Source organism: Pelobates fuscus, chromosome 4, assembly GCF_036172605.1.
Source record: "Pelobates fuscus isolate aPelFus1 chromosome 4, aPelFus1.pri, whole genome shotgun sequence".
NCBI lineage: Eukaryota > Metazoa > Chordata > Amphibia > Anura > Pelobatidae > Pelobates > Pelobates fuscus.
This window is the reverse complement of record NC_086320.1, coordinates 5,355,719-5,380,235: the sequence shown is the minus strand read 5'-3', so window position 1 is coordinate 5,380,235 and position 24,517 is coordinate 5,355,719. Positions and strand designations below refer to the sequence as shown.

The 24,517-nt window shown below is 46.6% G+C and overlaps 1 protein-coding gene across 3 annotated transcripts in view; it reads right to left on the bottom strand.

Moving 5' to 3' along the window:
• Nucleotides 1–24,517, bottom strand: part of HSF1 (heat shock transcription factor 1) — a 73,455-nt gene that overhangs the window by 5,492 nt on the left and 43,446 nt on the right. For 2 of the 3 annotated variants that reach the window (XM_063450928.1, XM_063450930.1), the window contains 6 exons: nt 15,251–15,326; nt 14,835–14,896; nt 14,491–14,587; nt 14,134–14,264; nt 13,828–14,049; nt 10,231–10,314 (listed from right to left, as the gene is read on the bottom strand). In XM_063450928.1, the coding sequence (XP_063306998.1) occupies nt 10,231–10,314; nt 13,828–14,049; nt 14,134–14,264; nt 14,491–14,587; nt 14,835–14,896; nt 15,251–15,326 (672 nt within the window). The remainder of the gene's footprint in view (nt 1–10,230; nt 10,315–13,827; nt 14,050–14,133; nt 14,265–14,490; nt 14,588–14,834; nt 14,897–15,250; nt 15,327–24,517) is intronic. The other variant, XM_063450929.1, reaches the window with a different exon arrangement.

Below are 24,517 nucleotides of genomic sequence, written 5' to 3'. Positions count from 1 at the left end.
TGAGTGTTACTGAGGCCATACTGACATATTACTGCTGTGTGAGTGTTACTGGGGGCATACTGACATTACTGCTGTGAGTGTTACTGGGGGCATACTGACATATTACTGCTGTGTGAGTGTTACTGGGGGCATACTGATATTACTGCTGTGTGAGTGTTACTGGGGACATACTGACATATTACTGCTGTGTGAGTGTTACTGGGGGCATACTGACATATTACTGCTGTGTGAGTGTTACTGGGGGCATACTGACATATTACTGCTGTGTGAGTGTTACTGGGGGCATACTGACATATTACTGCTGTGTGAGTGTTACTGGGGGCATACTGATATTGCTGCTGTGTGAGTGTTACTGGGGGCATACTGACATATTACTGCTGTGAGAGTGCTACTGAGGCCATACTGACATATTACTGCTGTGTGAGTGTTACTGGGGCCATACTGACATTACTGCTGTGTGAGTGTTACTGGGGCCATACTGACATATTACTGCTGTGTGAGTGTTACTGGGGGCATACTGACATATTACTGCTGTGTGAGTGTTACTGGGGCCATACTGACATTACTGCTGTGTGAGTGTTACTGGGGCCATACTGACATTACTGCTGTGTGAGTGTTACTGGGGCCATACTGACATATTACTGCTGTGTGAGTGTTACTGGGGGCATACTGACATATTACTGCTGTGAGAGTGTTACTGGGGGCATACTGACATATTACTGCTGTGTGAGTGTTACTGGGGAAATACTGATATTGCTGCTGTGTGAGTGTTACTGGGGGCATACTGACATTACTGCTGTGAGAGTGTTACTGGGGGCATACTGACATTACTGCTGTGAGAGTGTTACTGGGGGCATACTGACATATTACTGCTGTGTGAGTGTTACTGGGGGCATACTGACATATTACTGCTGTGTGAGTGTTACTGGGGCCATAGTGACATATTACTGCTGTGAGAGTGTTACTGGGGGCATACTGACATATTACTGCTGTGTGAGTGTTAGTGGGGACATACTGACATATTACTGCTGTGTGAGTGTTACTGGGGCCATAGTGACATATTACTGCTGTGAGAGTGTTACTGGGGGCATACTGACATTACTGCTGTGAGAGTGTTACTGGGGGCATACTGACATATTACTGCTGTGTGAGTGTTACTGGGGACATACTGACATATTACTGCTGTGTGAGTGTTACTGGGGACATACTGACATATTACTGCTGTGTGAGTGTTACCGGGGCCATACTGACATATTACTGCTGTGTGAGTGTTACTGGGGGCATACTGACATATTACTGCTGTGTGAGTGTTACTGGGGCCATACTGACATATTACTGCTGTGTGAGTGTTACTGGGGCCATACTGACATATTACTGCTGTGTGAGTGTTACTGGGGGCATACTGACATATTACTGCTGTGTGAGTGTTACTGGGGGCATACTGACATATTACTGCTGTGTGAGTGTTACTGGGGACATACTGACATATTACTGCTGTGTGAGTGTTACTGGGGACATACTGACATATTACTGCTGTGTGAGTGTTACCGGGGCCATACTGACATATTACTGCTGTGTGAGTGTTACTGGGGGCATACTGACATATTACTGCTGTGTGAGTGTTACTGGGGCCATACTGACATATTACTGCTGTGTGAGTGTTACTGGGGGCATACTGACATATTACTGCTGTGTGAGTGTTACTGGGGGCATACTGACATATTACTGCTGTGTGAGTGTTACCGGGGCCATACTGACATATTACTGCTGTGTGAGTGTTACTGGGGGCATACTGACATATTACTGCTGTGTGAGTGTTACTGGGGGCATACTGACATATTACTGCTGTGTGAGTGTTACTGGGGGCATACTGACATATTACTGCTGTGTGAGTGTTACTGGGGGCATACTGATATTACTGCTGTGTGAGTGTTACTGGGGGTATACTGACATTACTGCTGTGTGAGTGTTACTGGGGGCATACTGACATATTACTGCTGTGTGAGTGTTACTGGGGGCATACTGACATATTACTGCTGTGTGAGTGTTACTGGCGGCATACTGACATTACTGCTGTGAGAGTGTTACCGGGGACATACTGACATATTACTGCTGTGTGAGTGTTACCGGGGCCATACTGACATATTACTGCTGTGTGAGTGTTACCGGGGGCATACTGACATATTACTGCTGTGTGAGTGTTACCGGGGGCATACTGACATATTACTGCTGTGTGAGTGTTACTGGGGGCATACTGATATTACTGCTGTGTGAGTGTTACTGGGGCCATACTGACATTACTGCTGTGTGAGTGTTACTGGGGGCATACTGACATATTACTGCTGTGTGAGTGTTACTGGGGCCATACTGACATATTACTGCTGTGTGAGTGTTACTGGGGGCATACTGATATTACTGCTGTGTGAGTGTTACTGGGGCCATACTGACATATTACTGCTGTGTGAGTGTTACTGGGGGCATACTGATATTACTGCTGTGTGAGTGTTACTGGGGCCATACTGACATTACTGCTGTGAGAGTGTTACTGGGGGTATACTGACATATTACTGCTGTGTGAGTGTTACTGGGGGCATACTGACATATTACTGCTGTGTGAGTGTTACTGGGGGCATACTGACATATTACTGCTGTGTGAGTGTTACCGGGGCCATACTGACATATTACTGCTGTGTGAGTGTTACTGGGGGCATACTGACATATTACTGCTGTGTGAGTGTTACTGGGGGCATACTGACATATTACTGCTGTGTGAGTGTTACTGGGGGCATACTGACATATTACTGCTGTGTGAGTGTTACTGGGGGCATACTGATATTACTGCTGTGTGAGTGTTACTGGGGTATACTGACATTACTGCTGTGTGAGTGTTACTGGGGGCATACTGACATATTACTGCTGTGTGAGTGTTACTGGGGGCATACTGACATATTACTGCTGTGTGAGTGTTACTGGGGCCATACTGACATATTACTGCTGTGTGAGTGTTACTGGGGGCATACTGACGTTATTGGGGACATACTGACATATTACTGTCTGAGTGATACTGGGGGCATACAGATATTACTGCTGTGTGAGTGTTACTGGGGGTATACTGACATTACTGCTGTGTGAGTGTTACTGGGGCCATACTGACATTACTGCTGTGTGAGTGTTACTGGGGGCATACTGACATATTACTGCTGTGTGAGTGTTACTGGGGCCATACTGACATATTACTGCTGTGTGAGTGTTACTGGGGGCATACTGATATTACTGCTGTGTGAGTGTTACTGGGGCCATACTGACATATTACTGCTGTGTGAGTGTTACTGGGGGCATACTGATATTACTGCTGTGTGAGTGTTACTGGGGCCATACTGACATTACTGCTGTGAGAGTGTTACTGGGGGCATACTGACATATTACTGCTGTGTGAGTGTTACTGGGGGCATACTGACGTTATTGGGGACATACTGACATATTATTGTCTGAGTGATACTGGGGGCATACAGATATTACTGCTGTGTGAGTGTTACTGGGGGTATACTGACATTACTGCTGTGTGAGTGTTACTGGGGCCATACTGACATATTACTGCTGTGTGAGTGTTACTGGGGGCATACTGATATTACTGCTGTGTGAGTGTTACTGGGGACATACTGACATATTACTGCTGTGTGTGTTACTGGGGGTATACTGACATTACTGCTGTGTGAGTGTTACTAGGGGCATACTGACATATTACTGCTGTGTGAGTGTTACTGGGGGCATACTGACGTTACTGGGGACATACTGACATATTACTGTCTGAGTGTTACTGGGGGCATACTGATATTACTGCTGTGTGAGTGTTACTGAGGGCATACTGACATATTACTGCTGTGTGAGTGTTACTGGGGCCATACTGACATATTACTGCTGTGTGAGTGTTACTGGGGGCATACTGACATATTACTGCTGTGTGAGTGTTACTGGGGGTATATTACTGCTGTGAGTGTTACTGGGGGTATATTACTGCTGTGAGTGTTACTGGGGGTATATTACTGCTGTGAGTGTTACTGGGGGTATATTACTGCTGTGAGTGTTACTGGGGGTATATTACTGCTGTGAGTATATTACTACCGTGTGAGTGTTACCGGGGGCATATTACTACCGTGTGAGTGTTACCGGGGGCATATTACTACCGTGTGAGTGTTACCGGGGGCATATTACTACCGTGTGAGTGTTACCGGGGGCGTATTACTACCGTGTGAGTGTTACCGGGGGCATATTACTACCGTGTGAGTGTTACCGGGGGCATATTACTACCGCGTGAGTGTTACCGGGGGCATATTACTACCGCGCGAGTGTTACCGGGGGCATATTACTACCGCGTGAGTGTTACCGGGGGCATATTACTACCGTGTGAGTGTTACCGGGGGCATATTACTACCGCGTGAGTGTTACCGGGGGCATATTACTACCGCGTGAGTGTTACCGGGGGCATATTACTACCGCGTGAGTGTTACCGGGGGCATATTACTACCGTGTGAGTGTTACTGGGGGCATACTGACATATTACTGCTGTGTGAGTGTTACCGGGGCCATACTGACATATTACTGCTGTGTGAGTGTTACTGGGGGCATACTGACATATTACTGCTGTGTGAGTGTTACTGGGGGCATACTGACATATTACTGCTGTGTGAGTGTTACTGGGGGCATACTGACATATTACTGCTGTGTGAGTGTTACTGGGGGCATACTGATATTACTGCTGTGTGAGTGTTACTGGGGGTATACTGACATTACTGCTGTGTGAGTGTTACTGGGGGCATACTGACATATTACTGCTGTGTGAGTGTTACTGGGGGCATACTGACATATTACTGCTGTGTGAGTGTTACTGGGGCCATACTGACATATTACTGCTGTGTGAGTGTTACTGGGGGCATACTGACGTTATTGGGGACATACTGACATATTACTGTCTGAGTGATACTGGGGGCATACAGATATTACTGCTGTGTGAGTGTTACTGGGGGTATACTGACATTACTGCTGTGTGAGTGTTACTGGGGGCATACTGACATTACTGCTGTGTGAGTGTTACTGGGGGCATACTGACATATTACTGCTGTGTGAGTGTTACTGGGGCCATACTGACATATTACTGCTGTGTGAGTGTTACTGGGGGCATACTGATATTACTGCTGTGTGAGTGTTACTGGGGCCATACTGACATATTACTGCTGTGTGAGTGTTACTGGGGGCATACTGATATTACTGCTGTGTGAGTGTTACTGGGGCCATACTGACATTACTGCTGTGAGAGTGTTACTGGGGGCATACTGACATATTACTGCTGTGTGAGTGTTACTGGGGGCATACTGACGTTATTGGGGACATACTGACATATTACTGTCTGAGTGATACTGGGGGCATACAGATATTACTGCTGTGTGAGTGTTACTGGGGGTATACTGACATTACTGCTGTGTGAGTGTTACTGGGGGTATACTGACATTACTGCTGTGTGAGTGTTACTGGGGCCATACTGACATTACTGCTGTGTGAGTGTTACTGGGGGTATACTGACATTACTGCTGTGTGAGTGTTACTGGGGCCATACTGACATATTACTGCTGTGTGAGTGTTACTGGGGGCATACTGATATTACTGCTGTGTGAGTGTTACTGGGGACATACTGACATATTACTGCTGTGTGTGTTACTGGGGGTATACTGACATTACTGCTGTGTGAGTGTTACTAGGGGCATACTGACATATTACTGCTGTGTGAGTGTTACTGGGGGCATACTGACATATTACTGTCTGAGTGTTACTGGGGGCATACTGATATTACTGCTGTGTGAGTGTTACTGAGGGCATACTGACATATTACTGCTGTGTGAGTGTTACTGGGGCCATACTGACATATTACTGCTGTGTGAGTGTTACTGGGGGCATACTGACATATTACTGCTGTGTGAGTGTTACTGGGGGTATATTACTGCTGTGAGTGTTACTGGGGGTATATTACTGCTGTGAGTGTTACTGGGGGTATATTACTGCTGTGAGTGTTACTGGGGGTATATTACTGCTGTGAGTGTTACTGGGGGTATATTACTGCTGTGAGTATATTACTACCGTGTGAGTGTTACCGGGGGCATATTACTACCGTGTGAGTGTTACCGGGGGCATATTACTACCGTGTGAGTGTTACCGGGGGCATATTACTACCGTGTGAGTGTTACCGGGGGCGTATTACTACCGTGTGAGTGTTACCGGGGGCGTATTACTACCGTGTGAGTGTTACCGGGGGCATATTACTACCGCGTGAGTGTTACCGGGGGCATATTACTACCGCGCGAGTGTTACCGGGGGCATATTACTACCGCGTGAGTGTTACCGGGGGCATATTACTACCGTGTGAGTGTTACCGGGGGCATATTACTACCGCGTGAGTGTTACCGGGGGCATATTACTACCGCGTGAGTGTTACCGGGGGCATATTACTACCGCGTGAGTGTTACCGGGGGCATATTACTACCGTGTGAGTGTTACTGGGGGCATACTGACATATTACTGCTGTGTGAGTGTTACCGGGGCCATACTGACATATTACTGCTGTGTGAGTGTTACTGGGGGCATACTGACATATTACTGCTGTGTGAGTGTTACTGGGGGCATACTGACATATTACTGCTGTGTGAGTGTTACTGGGGGCATACTGACATATTACTGCTGTGTGAGTGTTACTGGGGGCATACTGATATTACTGCTGTGTGAGTGTTACTGGGGGTATACTGACATTACTGCTGTGTGAGTGTTACTGGGGGCATACTGACATATTACTGCTGTGTGAGTGTTACTGGGGGCATACTGACATATTACTGCTGTGTGAGTGTTACTGGGGCCATACTGACATATTACTGCTGTGTGAGTGTTACTGGGGGCATACTGACGTTATTGGGGACATACTGACATATTACTGTCTGAGTGATACTGGGGGCATACAGATATTACTGCTGTGTGAGTGTTACTGGGGGTATACTGACATTACTGCTGTGTGAGTGTTACTGGGGGCATACTGACATTACTGCTGTGTGAGTGTTACTGGGGGCATACTGACATATTACTGCTGTGTGAGTGTTACTGGGGCCATACTGACATATTACTGCTGTGTGAGTGTTACTGGGGGCATACTGATATTACTGCTGTGTGAGTGTTACTGGGGCCATACTGACATATTACTGCTGTGTGAGTGTTACTGGGGGCATACTGATATTACTGCTGTGTGAGTGTTACTGGGGCCATACTGACATTACTGCTGTGAGAGTGTTACTGGGGGCATACTGACATATTACTGCTGTGTGAGTGTTACTGGGGGCATACTGACGTTATTGGGGACATACTGACATATTACTGTCTGAGTGATACTGGGGGCATACAGATATTACTGCTGTGTGAGTGTTACTGGGGGTATACTGACATTACTGCTGTGTGAGTGTTACTGGGGCCATACTGACATTACTGCTGTGTGAGTGTTACTGGGGGCATACTGACATATTACTGCTGTGTGAGTGTTACTGGGGCCATACTGACATATTACTGCTGTGTGAGTGTTACTGGGGGCATACTGATATTACTGCTGTGTGAGTGTTACTGGGGCCATACTGACATATTACTGCTGTGTGAGTGTTACTGGGGGCATACTGATATTACTGCTGTGTGAGTGTTACTGGGGCCATACTGACATTACTGCTGTGAGAGTGTTACTGGGGGCATACTGACATATTACTGCTGTGTGAGTGTTACTGGGGGCATACTGACGTTATTGGGGACATACTGACATATTACTGTCTGAGTGATACTGGGGGCATACAGATATTACTGCTGTGTGAGTGTTACTGGGGGTATACTGACATTACTGCTGTGTGAGTGTTACTGGGGCCATACTGACATATTACTGCTGTGTGAGTGTTACTGGGGGCATACTGATATTACTGCTGTGTGAGTGTTACTGGGGACATACTGACATATTACTGCTGTGTGTGTTACTGGGGGTATACTGACATTACTGCTGTGTGAGTGTTACTAGGGGCATACTGACATATTACTGCTGTGTGAGTGTTACTGGGGGCATACTGACGTTACTGGGGACATACTGACATATTACTGTCTGAGTGTTACTGGGGGCATACTGATATTACTGCTGTGTGAGTGTTACTGAGGGCATACTGACATATTACTGCTGTGTGAGTGTTACTGGGGCCATACTGACATATTACTGCTGTGTGAGTGTTACTGGGGGCATACTGACATATTACTGCTGTGTGAGTGTTACTGGGGGTATATTACTGCTGTGAGTGTTACTGGGGGTATATTACTGCTGTGAGTGTTACTGGGGGTATATTACTGCTGTGAGTGTTACTGGGGGTATATTACTGCTGTGAGTATATTACTACCGTGTGAGTGTTACCGGGGGCATATTACTACCGTGTGAGTGTTACCGGGGGCATATTACTACCGTGTGAGTGTTACCGGGGGCATATTACTACCGTGTGAGTGTTACCGGGGGCGTATTACTACCGTGTGAGTGTTACCGGGGGCATATTACTACCGTGTGAGTGTTACCGGGGGCATATTACTACCGCGTGAGTGTTACCGGGGGCATATTACTACCGCGCGAGTGTTACCGGGGGCATATTACTACCGCGCGAGTGTTACCGGGGGCATATTACTACCGTGTGAGTGTTACCGGGGGCATATTACTACCGTGTGAGTGTTACCGGGGGCATATTACTACCGCGTGAGTGTTACCGGGGGCATATTACTACCGCGTGAGTGTTACCGGGGGCATATTACTACCGCGTGAGTGTTACCGGGGGCATATTACTACCGTGTGAGTGTTACCGGGGGCATATTAATACCTTGTAAGTGTTACCGTGGGCATATTACTACCATGTGAGTGTTACCGTGGGCATATTACTACCGTGTGAGTGTTACCGGGGGCATATTACTGCTGTGTGAGTGTTACCGGGGGCATATTACTGCTGTGTGAGTGTTACCGGGGGCATATTACTGCTGTGTGAGTGTTACCGGGGGCATATTACTGCTGTGAGTGTTACCTGGGGCATATTACTGCTGTGTGAGTGTTACCGGGGGCATATTACTGCTGTGTGAGTGTTACCGGGGGCATATTACTGCTGTGTGAGTGTTACCGGGGCATATTACTGCTGTGTGAGTGTTACCGGGGGCATATTACTGCTGTGTGAGTGTTACCGGGGGCATATTACTGCTGTGTGAGTGTTACCGGGGGCATATTACTGCTGTGTGAGTGTTACCGGGGCATATTACTGCTGTGTGAGTGTTACCGGGGGCATATTACTGCTGTGAGTGTTACCGGGGGCATATTACTGCTGTGAGTGTTACCGGGGGCATATTACTGCTGTGAGTGTTACCAGGGGCATATTACTGCTGTGTGAGTGTTACCGGGGGCATATTACTGTTGTGTGAGTGTTACCGGGGGCATATTACTGTTGTGTGAGTGTTACCGGGGGCATATTACTGTTGTGTGAGTGTTACCGGGGCCATATTACTGCTGTTTGTGTTACCGGGGGCATATTACTGCTGTGTGAGTGTTACCGGGGGCATATTACTGTTGTGTGAGTGTTACCGGGGGCATATTACTGTTGTGTGAGTGTTACCGGGGACATATTACTGCTGTGTTACCGGGGACATATTACTGCTGTGTTACCGGGGACATATTACTGCTGTGTGAGTGTTACCGGGGACATATTACTGCTGTGTGAGTGTTACCGGGGACATATTACTGCTGTGTGAGTGTTACCGGGGACATATTACTGCTGTGTGAGTGTTACCGGGGACCTATTACTGCTGTGTGAGTGTTACCGGGGACATATTACTGCTGTGTGAGTGTTACCGGGGACATATTACTGCTGTGTGAGTGTTACCGGGGACATATTACTGCTGTGTGAGTGTTACCGAGGACATATTACTGCTGTGTGAGTGTTACCGGGGACATATTACTGCTGTGTGAGTGTTACTGGGACATATTACTGCTGTGTGAGTGTTACTGGGGGCATATTACTGTTGTGTGAGTGTTACCGGGGGCATATTACTGCTGTGAGTGTAGAGCAGATGGTTTCTGCTACACAGAGGGGAGTCATGGGGCAAATGGAAAGATGCCTGCAGGCACCAAACACATATACAGACATATCTAACCCGGGCTCTGTTCTGCCCTGCTGTGAGGAAGAGGAGCTGGAAAAGAGACGAGAGATCTCAGCCATCTGTCGACTGCTAGAAATGCTGAAAGAGACAAACACAAAAGCACGGAGAATAAGGAAACACCATGTTACTTTAGGGACCAAACAGGACAGCAAATGCAGTGTGACCGGAAAGTGGGAGGAGTCCCCATGCAGTGTGACCGGAAAGTGGGAGGAGTGACCATGCAATGTGACCGGAAAGTGGGAGGAGTGACCATGCAATGTGACCGGAAAGTGGGAGGAGTGACCATGCAATGTGACCGGAAAGTGGGAGGAGTGACCATGCAATGTGACCGGAAAGTGGGAGGAGTCCCCATGCAATGTGACCGGAAAGTGGGAGGAGTCCCCATGCAATGTGGCCGGAAAGTGGGAGGAGTCCCCATGCAATGTGACCGGAAAGTGGGAGGAGTGACCATGCAATGTGACCGGAAAGTGGGAGGAGTGACCATGCAATGTGACCGGAAAGTGGGAGGAGTGACCATGCAATGTGACCGGAAAGTGGGAGGAGTGACCATGCAATGTGACCGGAAAGTGGGAGGAGTGACCATGCAATGTGACCGGAAAGTGGGAGGAGTGACCATGCAATGTGACCGGAAAGTGGGAGGAGTCCCCATGCAATGTGACCGGAAAGTGGGAGGAGTCCCCATGCAATGTGACCGGAAAGTGGGAGGAGTCCCCATGCAATGTGACCGGAAAGTGGGAGGAGTCCCCATGCAATGTGACCGGAAAGTGGGAGGAGTCCCCATGCAATGTGACCGGAAAGTGGGAGGAGTGACCATGCAATGTGACCGGAAAGTGGGAGGAGTGACCATGCAATGTGACCAGAAAGTGGGAGGAGTGACCATGCAATGTGACCGGAAAGTGGGAGGAGTGACAATGCAATGTGACCGGAAAGTGGGAGGAGTGACAATGCAATGTGACCGGAAAGTGGGAGGAGTCACCATGCAATGTGACCGGAAAGTGGGAGGAGTCACCATGCAATGTGACCGGAAAGTGGGAGGAGTCCCCATGCAATGTGACCGGAAAGTGGGAGGAGTGACCATGCAATGTGACCGGAAAGTGGGAGGAGTGACCATGCAATGTGACCGGAAAGTGGGAGGAGTGACCATGCAATGTGACCGGAAAGTGGGAGGAGTGACCATGCAATGTGACCGGAAAGTGGGAGGAGTGACCATGCAATGTGACCGGAAAGTGGGAGGAGTCCCCATGCAATGTGACCGGAAAGTGGGAGGAGTCCCCATGCAGTGTGACCGGAAAGTGGGAGGAGTCCCCATGCAATGTGACCGGAAAGTGGGAGGAGTCCCCATGCAATGTGACCGGAAAGTGGGAGGAGTGACCATGCAATGTGACCGGAAAGTGGGAGGAGTGACCATGCAATGTGACCGGAAAGTGGGAGGAGTGACCATGCAATGTGACCGGAAAGTGGGAGGAGTGACCATGCAATGTGACCGGAAAGTGGGAGGAGTCACCATGCAATGTGACCGGAAAGTGGGAGGAGTCACCATGCAATGTGACCGGAAAGTGGGAGGAGTGACCATGCAATGTGACCGGAAAGTGGGAGGAGTGACCATGCAATGTGACCGGAAAGTGGGAGGAGTCCCCATGCAATGTGACCGGAAAGTGGGAGGAGTCCCCCTGCAGTGTGACCGGAAAGTGGGAGGAGTCACCATGCAATGTGACCGGAAAGTGGGAGGAGTGACCATGCAATGTGACGGAAAGTGGGAGGAGTCACAATGCAATGTGACCGGAAAGTGGGAGGAGTGACAATGCAATGTGACCGGAAAGTGGGAGGAGTGACAATGCAATGTGACCGGAAAGTGGGAGGAGTGACAATGCAATGTGACCGGAAAGTGGGAGGAGTCACCATGCAATGTGACTGGAAAGTGGGAGGAGTCACCATGCAATGTGACCGGAAAGTGGGAGGAGTCACCATGCAGTGTGACCGGAAAGTGGGAGGAGTCACCATGCAGTGTGACCACAAAGTGGGAGGAGTCACCATGCAGTGTGACCACAAAGTGGGAGGAGTCACCATGCAATGTGACCGGGAAAGTGGGAGGAGTCACCATGCAATGTGACCGGGAAAGTGGGAGGAGTCACCATGCAGTGTGGGCAGATGGAGGTAGGAGATAGCATGCAGTGTGGGCAGAGGGAGGTAGGAGATAGCATGCAGTGTGGGCAGAGGGAGGTAGGAGATATCATGCAGTGTGGGCAGAGGGAGGTAGGAGATAGCATGCAGTGTGGGCAGAGGGAGGTAGGAGATAGCATGCAGTGTGGGCAGAGGGAGGTAGGAGATAGCATGCAGTGTGGGCAGAGGGAGGTAGGAGATAGCATGCAGTGTGGGCAGAGGGAGGTAGGAGATAGCATGCAGTGTGGGCAGAGGGAGGCAGGAGATCGAATGCAGCGTGGGCAGAGGGAGGCAGGAGATCAAATGCAGTGTGGGTAGAGGGAGGTAGGAGATATCATGCAGTGCGGGTAGAGGGAGGTAGGAGATATCATGCAGTGCGGGTAGAGGGAGGTAGGAGATATCATGCAGTGTGGGTAGAGGGAGGCAGGAGATCGAATGCAGTGTGGGTAGAGGGAGGCAGGAGATCGAATGCAGTGTGGGCAGAGGGAGGTAGGAGATATCATGCAGTGTGGGCAGAGGGAGGTAGGAGATATCATGCAGTGTGGGTAGAGGGAGGCAGGAGATCGAATGCAGTGTGGGTAGAGGGAGGCAGGAGATAGCATGCAGTGCGGGCAGAGGGAGGTAGGAGATATCATGCAGTGTGGGTAGAGGGAGGCAGGAGATATCATGCAGTGTGGGTAGAGGGAGGCAGGAGATCGAATGCAGTGTGGGTAGAGGGAGGCAGGAGATCGAATGCAGTGTGGGTAGAGGGAGGCAGGAGATCGAATGCAGTGTGGGCAGAGGGTTTGGCAGGAGATATGACGCAGTGTGGGCAGAGGAAGGGAGGAGATATCACAGAGTTTGAGAGCAGTAAGGGAGGGATGAAAAGAGACTGAGAAAGAAATGAGGGGGACCACTTAATCAAGCTCCAAATATGTATATGGGTTACAAATGTTATAGTGGAATTGATCACAAAGATGCACAATGCCAGGAAAGACCAATCCTCAAATGAGATCCTTTTGGATACAGCTGTCCAAAGCAAAACTTGTTTTTTATGTCTAAAAGGGCAGCATAAGGTATGGAAGACAAAGCTCGGAATTAGAGTAATGGCTGCATTCAGATGATAAAGTGGTAACGCTTCGGGCGTGTTCTGCTCAATAAACGGGCGATTCTGCTGCATCGGATTTTGTGTTCATGAGATTTGCTAAGAAGGGAAATGGGGTAGCAATGGCTGCCTGGTAAAGAGTCACATGGAAGGAATGGGAAGATTGCAAGATTAGTGAATATATATATATATATATATATATATATATATAGTGTGCCATGTTTGTTCTGAATGCCAGGTGCACAGACCCATTGTAGCAGAATTCAGAGGGGGACTATGGAGGGCAGTAGCACAGACTGCCACGGTTTCAGGTTAAGGTAAATGATACTCTCTGGGCAAAAACGTACTTGTCTAGACATGCCACACTTAAACAGGGTTCAGGAGCATTTGGTGGTGTGCGTGCTCGGGCACCCAGAGGGGCATCGCTAGGCTCACTGTCCTGTAAGATGGAGTCAATGAAGGTGGAAGGAGATGGGAAGTTGTCCTCTGGTTCTGGAAGACTCTGCTCGGAGGCCGCGGGACTGTCAGGCGTGAGGGGCTCGTCTTTAATGAGAATCACTGGACTGCATCTAGGGAAAGAAAAATCCAGTTTAAGACTTTTACGCTGGAACCAACTGTATTTCCATGCTGAAAATCTCTGCCTGTTTGAATACCTTCCTTCCAAACTGGGATTCGGTGACACTGACGGGCTGGACTGAGGAAGCTCTGTCACATCGGATATAATGGGACCAGGGGATGTGTCTGTAGCATACAGACTGGATCCTGTATACCCCGACAGAGAAGCCTAGAATCACAGAATAACATTAGCAGAAACCCAGGGAATGGTTAAACACAATCACACAAGGCAGCAGAGGGTTCCATTAGACAAGGACTGAAAGATGGTCAATGAAATCAGAGTTCATCATACAGACAGTAGAACAATTACGAAGGCATGTGGGATGATCTCAAACAGTAAAAAGCAAGCTGTGAGGGCACAAAGCAGAGACTCCATCCAAATCCCACTCACTCACAGGATACGAGGTGGCTCCATGCACAGGTTCCAACGAGTACTGACGACTGTATTTGGGTAGAGGGTGAGCTGAGCTAGTGTCATTCAGCATGAGCGGGCTGCAGAGGGAGATGGCACATATTAGCTATAGTAAGGGCTAAATTCATGTCCGACTAATAGTGAACCCCTCACAGTGAAACACCAGGGGTATCAAACAGGACTTGTCTGGGGACACGTGGCTATTATTATATCAAACCAAATATTCAGCAACCAATTCACCCTTCAATTATCTTCACATAGAACCCCCAGTGTCATTTAGTATGCCTACATTATCAGTGCTGTATCTGGTGTTTATACCATACTCACATTTTTCTTTTTACTCCCAGGATCCGATTTGACTGAACTAAAGAGAGGAGGAACTGGATGAGCTGCGGGGTAAAAAAACAAAACAAAATTAAACTAACCGTGTAGCCACTTCTTTCAGTCCCTAGTGCCAGGTTAACGTTATACTGTCCCTTTAAGCGGTCTCCCCAACTTTGTCTATACACTGCTGCCCCGCACCCCCGCCGGACTCTTGTAGGATTCCCTCCGATGACAAACAAGTTTTACCAACACATAAAGAGCAGGAATTGGCCATTATCCTCATATTTGTTACCTATATGGAGCTGCAAAAAGCTTTGAAAGGTGGGGTCCGTATCGGATGTACGCGTTCATGTTTACCGACTCCCTCCCCCCAGAATCCCCTCTCCATCCCGCTGTGAGTGCAGGGAGGGTCTCCTTACCTTATTCACCACCTTCTGCTGCTGGGAGTGCTTCTGTCGCAGACTCGCCACTTCCCTCCAGAGCGCCTCGTTCTCACTGCACGAGAGAAGAACAGTCTGATACCGCGCATATAAAGGCCGATGCAATCACATACTCTGCACAGTCTGACAGTAAATGGGGCAGCTAAGCGCAGACTGACAGTACAGAGGGCAGTTTATCGCAGACTGACATTATATGGGGCAGTTTATCGCAGACTATGACAGTACAGAGGACAGTTTATCGCAGACTATGACAGTACAGAGGACAGTTTATCGCAGACTGACATTATATGGGGCAGTTTATCGCAGACTATGACAGTACAGAGGGCAGTTTATCGCAGACTGACATTATATGGGGCAGTTTATCGCAGACTATGACAGTACAGAGGGCAGTTTATCGCAGACTATGACAGTACAGAGGGCAGTTTATCGCAGACTATGACAGTACAGAGGGCAGTTTATCGCAGACTATGACAGTACAGAGGGCAGTTTATCGCAGACTATGACAGTACAGAGGGCAGTTTATCGCAGACTATGACAGTACAGAGGGCAGTTTATCGCAGACTATGACACTACAGAGGGCAGTTTATCGCAGACTATGACAGTACAGAGGGCAGTTTATCGCAGACTATGACACTACAGAGGACAGTTTATCGCAGACTATGACAGTACAGAGGGCAGTTTATCGCAGACTATGACAGTACAGAGGGCAGTTTATCGCAGACTATGACAGTACAGAGGGCAGTTTATCGCAGACTATGACAGTACAGAGGGCAGTTTATCGGAGACTATGACAGTACAGAGGACAGTTTATCGCAGACTATGACAGTACAGAGGGCAGTTTATCGGAGACTATGACAGTACAGAGGACAGTTTATCGGAGACTATGACAGTACAGAGGACAGTTGATCGCAGTCTCTATACCGCAAAAGAGGGGGGAGGTATAGTGCCAGGAAAACAACTTTGTTTTACTTGCGCTATATGTGGCGAAAGTAACCTCGCCACTGTTTTTTGGAGGGGCTTGTTTGCCAGCCTCCTGCCCTGCGACTATGGCCCTGGGATGTATTGCCCTTTAACTGCATTTGGGCATAAAGGTGTTCCTGGCCCTTGAAATACTTTGGAGCAGTGTTCCAACTTTAAACTGGCACTTTTGAATGCAGTCGAAGTGCCGAAGTCGTCGAAGTGGCCGCCATTCAACAAACGAACACGTGGCGGCGGCCATTTTAACTTATTCGAACGCGGTCAGCAGTGTGTGCAGCCAAATCTATGGAACCGTTTGCGGCTACCCAATTGCACGAACACCTCGCACCCGTACCTACTTCGACACCGCGGCTGGAGACTAAGTCCCGTTCGAAGATTCCAACGCTCGTTCGAATGGGACTTAGTCAATTTCTCAAGGCAAAATAGACCGACCGCACAGCCCAAATCCATGGAACTGTTTTGGGCAGGAAATTGTGCCTGCGGTCGGTCACAAAGGACTTCCAGCTAACTCTTGAACTAATGGAAGGATTTGCATGCTTTTTGAGTATGTTCATATTTCAAGTGTGCTGATTAATAATATTGGATGTATAGTTTTAAAGTTATAAAAATGTATGATTTTTTTAGCTTGGAGATAATTGAGTAGATACAGTAAGAAACTCAATTATCTCCCAAGCAGAGGGGAGGGAATATGTGGGATGTAACCGTTATCTGATTGGTTAATGCCTAATTGCCTGTGGGCGTGTCCCTTGCAGGGGAGCACTGCATAAAAGCAGAGTACCTGCCATTAAACATCAGAGTTCTACTTCACCCTCAATCTAGAGTCCTGTCTCTTATTGGGGGAATTGCTATATCACTACAAGGGATTGCTATGCTCTGCATACTCCCTTAGCTAATCACTACTAAGCTCTTTTAAGAACTTTTTCCTGCTTCACTCTCTTGGAGGAGAGGATCACCCACTGGAACCTGGAGCCTTGTCGGAGTTCCAGGGTGGAAAGGAGACGGCGAGACCCCAACCAAGCTGCGGCGGTTCGTGGGGTCTGCGGAGCGCTTGGAGCCCTCTGTAAGCGCTAGGAGCATCCTTCAACGGAGGTACCCAGTCGGGGTGCCAGGTGATCCGTTACACTATAGTTTCCCGTTAAAGAGCAAGCGGTCAGGGGCTTCTCCAGGGCAATGCAGGGGAACAATACGCTCAGCAGGGGGCAGCTGAGAGGCGTCTCCAGGGGAACAATACGCTCAGCAGGGGCAGCTGAGAGGCGTCTCCAGGGGAACAATACGCTCAGCAGGGGGCAGCTGAGAGGCGTCTCCAGGGGAACAATACGCTCAGCAGGGGGCAGCCGAGAGGCGTCTCCAGGGGAACAATACGCTCAGCAGGGGGCAGCAGAGGGGCGTCTCCATGGCAATGCAGGGGAACAATACGCTCAGCAGGGGGCAGCTGAGGGGCGTCTCCAGGGCAATAATACGCTCAGCAGGGGGCAGCTGAGGGGCGTCTCCAGGGCAATGCAGGGGAACAATACGCTCAGCAGGGGGCAGCTGAGAGGCGTCTCCAGGGCAATAATACGCTCAGCAGGGGGCAGCTGAGAGGCGTCTCCAGGGGAACAATACGCTCAGCAGGGGGCAGCTGAGAGGCGTCTCCAGGGGAACAATACGCTCAGCAGGGGGCAGCTGAGAGGCGTCTCCAGGGGAACAATACACTCAGCAGGGGGCAGCTGAGAGGCGTCTCCAGGGGAACAATACGCTCAGCAGGGGGCAGCAGAGGGGAGTCTCCAGGGCAATGCAGGGGAACAATACGCTCAGCAGGGGGCAGCTGAGGGGCGTCTCCAGGGCAATAATATGCTCAGCAGGGGGCAGCTGAGGGGCGTCTCCAGGGCAATGCAGGGGAACAATACGCTCAGCAGGGGGCAGCTGAGGGGCGTCTCCAGGGCAATGCAGGGGAACAATACGCTCAGCAGGGGGCAGCTGAGGGGCGTCTCCAGGGCAATAATACGCTCAGCAGGGGGCAGCTGAGGGGCGTCTCCAGGGCAATGCAGGGGAACAATACACTCAGCAGGGGGAGTCTTCAGAGCAACAGAAAGTAATCGGTAACTGAGCTGCACATCCTAACAGAGAATGTTCACCGATTCAAATAATAAATATCAGCCACATTTAAACCTTTTTCACTTTTATTTTATTTTTAGTCAGATCTAAAATGAATAAAAGACCTGGCAGTAAAATTGAAATCTTGTTTTCCCCTTTTCCAATTCCCTGTATTTATCTTTTAATAAAAAAATTGAGAGATTCCTTCGTACATATATTTACAATTCATGGAATGTTTTTTATAATTGTATATTTTGACGGATATTACTATGTAATATGAAATCACAAAAAAAAGGCCGTAATATCAAATGTTAATTTTAAGTTAAAACGCCCGATTCAGTTCACAGCATTCTGAGAGCTCAAGCAGAACAGTGAGACAATCCTGTCATGAAGGGGTTACCCATTGGTTTCCTCTAGAGATTAACCCCACCATGACAGGCAATCACCCAAAACGGAGGGTCCCACCAATTGCAGTGACGCAGGCCAGCAGTAGTCCCCCAAGGATAAAAACTGTGACAAGAAAAAATGAAAAGGCCCAAATCTTCTCACATAAGTGAAAAGAAGGCTCCCTGGATACAAGTCGGTATCCTGTGAAAGTAAATGGTCAAATGGCCACAATAAGGATAATTGTAACAAAAAGGTTGTAACTTTATTTACAAGATAACTATATACATAAATATCCTAGCCTTATAAGGCTTATCTTATACCTAGCACTAAAGGTCTATCAAGAAATACACATAACTGGCTTCATTATATAAGGTAGATCGATTCTATCTCGGGTGGGACAGGACTCATGATGAAGAAGATTCCTAATGGTCAAAATAATCAAGGGCACCAATAATATGGGCCCATCTCCCTATCAATACGGTGTAGCAAGAGATGATGTTACCAGAATGGTGCACTTGAGTATTAACCCCTTAAGGACACATGACGTGTGTGACACGTCATGATTCCCTTTTATTCCAGAAGTTTGGTCCTTAAGGGGTTAAAAGGATATGTGTGTATCCAAAACTATGATAAATTTGAAATGAAGTATCTCAGTATGTCCAGGCAATATTAGGTTATCTAATCATCAAACGACAGAAACAAGTAAGAGAAAGTAATGTAAGCTTCTCTCCCTTTGAATCTAACTAGATAGGCAGTAGGAAATAATATAAATGGCTAATCAGTTAGCATATTTACTTAATCAACCTGTAGACATATAGTTAAAAATGTTTGGATGTAGCTGACGAAGGTGCACATACTTCTGCACCGAAACACGTGTCGGGTCACTCGTGTTTTCTTTTGACAATATGGGCACGGTGCGTTACCATTTTCTTTTGGCACTAAGTGTATGTTTGGCTACACCCAAACAGTTAGCTACACTTAGCTAGGGTTCGTCATGGATAGCTATAATAACAGTTAGCGAGGGTTCATCATGGATAGCTAGAATAAGAGTTATGGTCAGTCATGGATAGCTAGAATAAGAGTTATGGTCAGTCATGGATAGCTAGAATAAGAGTTAGCTAGGGTTCGTCATGGATAGCTAGAATAAGAGTTAGCTAGGGTTTCGTCATGGATAGCTAGAATAAGAGTTAGCTAGGGTTCGTCATGGATAGCTATAATAACAGTTAGCGAGGGTTCATCATGGATAGCTAGAATAAGAGTTATGGTCAGTCATGGATAGCTAGAATAAGAGTTATGGTCAGTCATGGATAGCTAGAATAAGAGTTAGCTAGGGTTCGTCATGGATAGCTAGAATAAGAGTTAGCTAGGGTTTGTCATGGATAGCTAGAATAAGAGTTAGCTAGGGTTCGTCATGGATAGCTAGAATAAGAGTTAGCTAGGGTTCGTCATGGATAGCTAGAATAAGAGGGTCCATCATGGATAGCTAGAATAAGAGTTAGGGTCAGATAGCTAGAATAAGAGTTAGCTAGGGTTCGTCATGGATAGCTAGAATAAGAGTTAGGTTCCGTCATGGATTGCTAGAATAATTGTTAGGGTCTGTCATTGGTAGCTATAAAAAGAGTTAGCTAGGGTTCGTCATGGATAGCTAGAATAAGAGTTGAGATAGCTAGAATAGGAGTTAGCGAGGGTTCGTCATGGATAGTTAGAATAAGAGTTAGCTAGGGTTCGTCATGGATAGTTAGAATAAGAGTTAGCCAGGGTTCGTCATGGATAGTTAGAATAAGAGTTAGCCAGGGTTAGTCATGGATAAGTAGGGTTAGAATGAGATCAGAATTTGACACTAGCCCTGTAACTTGAACCACCAGTGTCTCTGGAAAGCAGGTCAATATTAGGGCATATCTGTAAATACACCCTGTTCCAAATTATTATGGAAAAGAAATTTTTCTCATTTACCTAAATAATTGATGTAAGTAACAGTCAGCATAATTCTCATGTTATCAACTATTAAGAGTACAATTCAAATTTTATTGAACAAACCTCCTAATGATAAAAGTAACACTTTCAATGCACTGTTCCAAATTATTACGCACAGTAAGTTTCAAAACACGTTATAGGTTGTAAAGAACTGAAAATTGTCATTTGTTGTGTTTGCAGCATATTTACTGAAATCAAAAGCTATTTCAATCAAACTTATAACATTTTAAAAGGTCACGTTACATTTTAACATAGGACCCCTTATTTGATAGCAGCTTCACAAGTCTTGCATCCATTGAGTTTTTGGACAGTTTCTGCTTGAATTTGTTTGCAAGATGTCAGAATAGCCTCCCAGAGCTGCTGTTTGGATGTAAACTGCCTCCCACCCTCATAGATCTTTTGCTTGAGGATGCTCCAAAGGTTCTTAATAGGATTGAGGTCAGGGGAGGATGGAGGCCACCCCATGACTTTCTCTCCTTTTATCCCCATAGCAGCCATTGATGCAGAGGTATTCTTTGCAGCATGAGACGGTGCATTGTCATTCTTGAAGATGATTTTATTACGGAAAGCGCAGTTCTTCCTTCTGTACCAGGGAAGAAAGTGGTCAGTCAGAAACTCCACATACTTTGCAGAGGTCATCTTTACACCTTCAGGGACCCTAAAGGGGCCGACCAGCTCTCTTCCCATGACTCCGGCCCAAAACATGACTCCACCGCGGTATTGCTGACGTCGCAGCCTTATTGGAACAGGGTGGCCGTCCACCAACCATCCACTACTCCATCCATCTGGATCATCCAGGGTTGCACGGCACTCATCAGTGAACAGGACTGTTTGACAATTAGTCTTCATGTATTTTTCTGCCCAATGCAGCCGTTTCTGCTTGTGAGCATTGGTTAGTGGTGACCGAATAGAAGGTTTATGCACAGTTGCAAGACTCTGGAGGACTCTACACCTTGATGTCCGTGGGACTCCAGAGGCACCAGCAGCTTCAAATATCTGTTTGCTGCTATGTAATGGTATTTTAGCAGCTGCTCTCTTGATCCGAAGCATGGATCTGGCAGAAATCGTGCTCAATGTGCCTTTATCTGCACGAACCCGTCTGTGCTCTGAATCAGCCACAAATTTCTTAATAGTGCGATGATCACGCTTAAGTTTTCTTGAAATATCTAATGTTTTCATACCTCGTCCAAGGCTTTGAACTAGTTCACTCTTTTCGGCAGCAGAGAGATCCTTTTTCTTCCCCATATTGCATGAAAATGGTGCTCTGCTTAATAATGTGGAACACCCTCCTTTAGTAGTTTTTCCTTAAATTGGGCTCACCTGGCAATCTAATTATCACAGGTGTCAGAGATTGTTTTCAGTGATCAAAAGAGCCCTGAGACACAATGCCATCCATGAGTTAAACTGAAAAACAAAATATTTAATCTTTGTGACACTTAAATAGAATTTGCATAATAATTTGGAACAGGGTGTAGACACTAAACTTTCTCCAAATGAGAAAAAGGTCGATATTAGCTGCAGTGTAGTGCTAAGGGGCAGTAGAAGGATTCCAATCTAGGGTCTTTACAGAAGAAGGACACAGACTTGTAAAAGAAATAAAATGAATTGTGTGTAAACACAAAAGGAAAAAAAAAAAAGTATATAACCAGCAGATATGGCATAGGCTGATGACAAAATGGTTAAATGAAAAAGTGTCAAAATGCTCTTAAATATCTTGTGGGTTCTACATTCTATAAATATAACATTTTGTTTAGTGGTTTTAGATTCTATGGGTACTATTAAATGACAACTAAAGTCTGTTAAATCACTTTGTACAACCCTATTCCCACCTCCCTGCATGTGACTTGCTCAGCTTTCCTAAACACTTCCTGTAAAGAGTCATCTAATGTTTATACTTACTTTGTCTAATTTAGAATTTATTATATCCTGCTCTGTTAATAGCTTTCTAGACCCTTTACGAGCTTCCGGTCTGATTAAAAGTTCTATTTACAGAGTGGGAGGGAGAGGAGGTAAACGTGTCTAAAGTTAGTTGACATCTGATTGAAAATAAAACATTTATTATGCAGGCTGTGAGTGAGTGTCACAAGCAGGGGAGGTGTGACTAGTGATGCATAAATGGCAGAGAATTGGGCAGTGAGACCGTAGTGGCATGATCTACACTCCAAAACTGCTTCATTAAGATAAAGATGGTTGGTGCCTATAGTATCCCTTTACTGAACAGAACTACATGCCATGAAAGTTACAAACACTATATTGCTCCGGGTATTATATAGCAGCCAGCTTCAAATTGTGAAAATTAACCACAAAACTGTCTATTGAATATTTTGGTCTTGACCTTTAAAGAAGACTTCCCTTTCGATATAAACGAAATCTAGTTATGATGACTATGCTTTCTATGTCCATGATACATTATCACGTCTTTGTCAGAATCTTTATAAATGCAATGAGCTGCAGTATATTTTTGAGAAATGCTAGGATGGCAATTTGATATTATTATTATTATTATTATTATTGCCATTTATATAGCGCCAACAGATTCCGTAGCGCTTTACAATATCATGAGAGGGGATTTAGATATAAATAGGACAATTACAAATAAACTTACAGGAACAATAGGTTGAAGAGGACCCTGCTCGATTGAGCTTACATTCTATAGGAGGAGGGGTGTAAAACACATTAGGACAGGAATTTGCAATCAAATTAGGTGGGCTGCCCTTTAGGAGAGGGCAAGAGACAGGTATGTGAGGTAAGGGTTAGTCTTGGAGGCCATAAGCTTTCCTAAAGAGATGGGTTTTAAGGCACTTCTTAAAAGATGCAAGACTAGGGGAGAGTCTGATGGCAGTTGGCAGGCTATTCCATAGGAAGGGAGCCGCCCGCGAGAAGTCCTGCAAGCGCGATATGAATATCTAAGAGCATTTTACTTTCTGTACAAAAAAAAAAGTTTACATTTCTTAAGGACATCATTGCAAATGCCCCAAAATATATATTTTTACATTTTTATAATTCTTTATTTTTGAGTGCATAAATATACAGAGAGACTTGCTCAGCGAGCACAGAGTGTCACATATGGAACATTTACATGGCTTTGATAAAGTTGCACATTTTTGAATAGTAAGATTAAAGGAGCACTATAGTGCCAGGAAAAAACAAACAAACAAAAACCAAAAAAAAAAGCTGAAAGTTGGATCGTAGAAAGGATGCTCCTAACGCTCACCAAAGGACCATCAGCACCGTAGACACCATAAGTACTGCAGACTCCACGAACCGCCGCTGCTGGGCTGGGATCTCGCCGTCTGCTATCCACCCTGGACCTATGACCAGGCTCCAGGTTCCAGTGGGTCAACCTCTTCCTTCTGTAGAACGAAGCAGGATCAGGAACAAGAGCTCTTACAAGAGCTCAGTAGCTAAGTGAGTATGCAGAGCATAGCAATCCCTGTAGTGATTATAGCCGTCTCCTACAAACACGAGTCGAGGCTGCGCGTTAGAGGGTCAAGAAGATCTGTTTAATCAGCACCAAAGGGCTTTCTTTTATGCAGGTTTTTACGCAAAGTTACCACTCACATGGTCTTGTGGAACAGCCAAACACATGATAAAACAGTCAAACACTCCCATTCATCCCAGCAAAATCCTCCCCTCTGCCTGTGATAGAATTACTGTACACAATGGGCTAATGTAATTATCACAGGCAGGAAAATACAGTTTTTATACAATTCTTATAACTTTAAAAGTATACATGAAATATTAATAAAACATATTCTAAATCAGCATACTCCAAATACAAACATATTGAAAATTCAGACAATTCCCTCCAGTGGTTTAAAAGTTAGGTGGAAG